General features: G+C 48.4%; 2 protein-coding genes across 2 annotated transcripts in view; both read right to left on the bottom strand.

Moving 5' to 3' along the window:
• Positions 1-190, bottom strand: part of VPS26A (VPS26, retromer complex component A) — a 14,173-nt gene extending 13,983 nt beyond the window's left edge. Inside the window, exon 1 of the mRNA XM_019474913.1 lies at positions 172-190. Coding sequence (XP_019330458.1) covers positions 172-190 — 19 coding nt within the window. The remainder of the gene's footprint in view (positions 1-171) is intronic.
• A 131-nt stretch (positions 191-321) lies between these two features.
• SRGN (serglycin) lies at positions 322-2,941 on the bottom strand. Its single transcript, XM_009290540.2, has 3 exons — positions 2,808-2,941; positions 843-990; positions 322-670 (listed from the first exon to the last, which is right to left on the bottom strand). The coding sequence occupies exons 1-3, from the start codon at positions 2,896-2,898 to the stop codon at positions 457-459; spliced, it is 453 nt and encodes a 150-aa protein (XP_009288815.1). The 5' UTR covers positions 2,899-2,941; the 3' UTR covers positions 322-456.
• Positions 2,942-3,281: the final 340 nt, after the last annotated feature.

The following is a 3,281-nucleotide window of genomic DNA, read 5'->3' as shown; positions in this document are numbered from 1 at the left end:
CTGACCGGCAGCCGTGGTCGTGGTCCCAAGACGGTCGGCAGGTTTTTGTGCTTTTTAGGGGAACGGGAGCGAGGCGCTGCGAGGCAGCCGCTCGGGCGGATTTTACGTGACTAGCTGAGTTTTGTAAAAGTGCAGGCGACTCCCACCACACAAAGGTTTTTAATTTGTTACCCCTGGAGCACGATGACATCCGCACAGGTCAGACAGGGCCCCCAAAACCTGTTTTCCCCTGATTGGGATGGCTGCCCCACCCACAAAAAGCAAAGAGCGAGTTCAGACCAAACAAAGATTTTTTTTTAGTGAGTGAAAGCAATAAAGATCTTAAGGCAAAGTTTTTATTGATTTGGAGTTGGTTTAAAACCGCTTTGTGGCCGTCGCATCAGGTCAGGCACTGGGGAAGGGGCGCGGGAGGTGAGGGAGGCCGCTGCCATCACGAGGAGGCCAACGTCTCCAGCCCTACAGGAGCAAATCCTCCTCCGTTAGCTTTTGCTTCAGCTCGCTGCCTCGCGGGCCCACTAGGAAGACAGGCAGCTTTGACTCGGAGAAGCCATCGCCGTCGCTGAGCCCCGACCCGGAGGCTGGCTCCGCTTCCACCACAGCGTCAGACCCGGAGCCGGACTCCTCATCCGAGAGCGGAAATATGTCATCCAGCTCCTGGTATCTCTTCATCCTGAAATGCAGAATGGCAGCTAGTTTATTCCAAATTTATTATCTCTTAAGTGAACACACCGAAGCCTCACGTTCCCATGGGTGAGCCACGCTGTGACAGGACTGTCGAGACAGGAAAACTGGACATTTTTGGGTGCTAGCATTAATGATGAATGTGCAGCAAATGAACTTACAGGGACGGGTCTGCCATGGGAGGAAGGATCCTGTTGGCTCCACCAGTGGGCATGTAAAACCAGGGCCCCTTCTCTTCGATGCAGTTAGCGGACCAGGCGTCAGGGCGGCATCTCACTCTCTTGTACCTTGCCTTCTGCATCGGAGCACCTGATCGAATCAGCCACGCGTTATTCACCGGGACCAGAACGTTATTCACCAGGACCTATTAACTTTATGAGCACCTAGTAAAGCTTAAAGGAGCAGAAGGAAGTAATTTGTGTGGCCCTGATTGCTCAACTGCCAAAAACTAAATTAACCCTGAAGACTTTTTTTAAATGGCTACTGATATCCTAAGTAGCATCCTTGCTATCAGAGACATTGCGTGCATCTCGCACACGGCACTGGGAAGTCCACGGGAAGTAGAAATCGAAACCCCGTGGGAAACCACTGCCTCACGCTGACGTCACAGCAGCGCTCATCCCCAGCTTGGGGCATGGCACATCCATGGGGGACCTGCGGGCTCAGCCACCTGCAGCTCTCCCCGAAGCTGGTGAAGGTATTTCAAAATCTCCTGGGGACAAGCCACCCCAGCAGAGAGCTGGCTCCTGCGCCCTCCCTTTCTCTGTTGGCTCCAGCGAGGGTCAGAGCTGACTCTGCCTTGGCTTTGCATGCCTCGGCTCAGCCCCTTCGAGTTCAATGGGATGAGTTTTGGTGGGGAGGTCGGAAACTCAAGGCGTGCCAAGATCCACCTGCCACGGGAGCAGATTTGGGGATTACGCAGGCTCTTGAAGCGCGTTTCTGGAGGAGAGACAGTTCAGGCGTCTCCTAGACACGGCCCAGGGTTACGTAAACCCATGGTTTCAGTTCTGGTGCCCCCCAGGTGCCTGATCGGGGCTGCCACTGAAAAGCAGGTCTTCAAAAAATACCAAAAGGAGACAATAACGATCGCATAGTAAAGATAAAAACAGTAGCATTTCATCCTTCCTCTTGGTCTCATGTTATTAATTTGTTCTGAAGTCTCCTGGCGCATTCTCCCCCTGTTGGCACTTTATCTATTTTTTCTTGCTTTCTTGGGAATATCTTTCTGTAATTACACTTCTCCATTGCCTTATATATTTCAATAATGTACTAGATGACTTTCAGCTACCTCCTACACTCTTCTGTAAGAGAAAGATCTCATGGGTATCATTTCCTGCTTCTTTTACAGCGTATTCCTTTTTCATAGTTATTTTCTTCTCTTAGAATATTATTAAGAAGGTTTTTAATAATAACAGTGGCAACAAAATAAATAGCTGAATAATTTGCAAATAAACAACGTACAAAAAGCAGGCCATAATCTCTCAAAGATCAGCCTCTGAATGGTAGATACGTAATGAAAGGCTGTCACTATCACAGCCTTTGTTTGGCGACAAATTATATTCTACATGCTTGAAAAGCGCTCCTCTCTCACAAGAAACAAATCCACAGGGTACATCTCATCATGAATCAACATTTCCTTTTAGTTCTTTTAGTGCTGCGTGTTGCAATTTCTCTGTACCGAATAAACCGTTTAATTTCCTCATACTTAAAACTAGTTTCCTGCACCCCCAAGAAAGCAGACCGTAGTAGTTATGACATGGGAACTCTTACATACTTTGTAACTACATCACTGAATAACAGTACATAACCAGACCACTATGAAAGGGACGATTAAAAAAAAAAAATGAAATATATGGATTGAAAATATACATACATACAGCAACTTATTTTATGAAGTCTTTTTCTCATAGGGGCTGGGAAAAGGACACAGAAATGTTCCACTGGCAAAAAGCACCTTTTCTTACCATTCCCCCTCCAGAAAACAAAATGTTAGCAAAACAGGCTTTCTGAGTAGACCTCATTACCCCTAGAAGAAGGTCAGTTTGAAAAATTCGGAGGCTGCCTACTTGGCCTACACCGCGTAGCCCAGAAAGAGGATTACCGAGAGAACAACCGCCCCGTTTTACCTTGCACTGTGTATCCCACAAAGAGGATTAAACAAATAGCCAGGAAAATCCTCCCGTTACATCTGATGAGGAGCTGCATATTGGCCGGCATCCCCCTGCTCGCCACCAGCCTTCACCACGGCTTCACACTTCAGAAATAGAACAGGGCGAGGAGATCAACTTTTAGAAAAGGTTTCCAAAACCTCAAACCCAACCCATAACCTGCGTCACCGCTTCCTGATTGACAGGAGTGAGACATCTACAGAGAAGCCCAGTGCTCTGCCCTCCAGGCCTTCATCACTCAAAAAAAAATAATCCCCACTACCTTCATCTCCAGTTTTGCCCGAGAAGAAAAGCAAACCTGGGACCAACCAGCTCGACTGAAGGTATGTGCTGCTGGCAGCTTGTGGTCCAGGCGTGCACCCTGCCCAGTGCCTGCCCGGTGCTCAGCGGGCTCCGGGGTGTTTGCTGTTTCATCTGGAGAGAAAAAGCAAC

The sequence above is a fragment of the Aptenodytes forsteri genome, unplaced genomic scaffold (assembly GCF_000699145.1).
Source record: "Aptenodytes forsteri isolate BGI_AS27 unplaced genomic scaffold, ASM69914v1 Scaffold349, whole genome shotgun sequence".
NCBI classification, from domain to species: domain Eukaryota; kingdom Metazoa; phylum Chordata; class Aves; order Sphenisciformes; family Spheniscidae; genus Aptenodytes; species Aptenodytes forsteri.
Note: the sequence above shows the minus strand (reverse complement) of the source record. Positions and strands in the feature narration are given on the sequence as shown.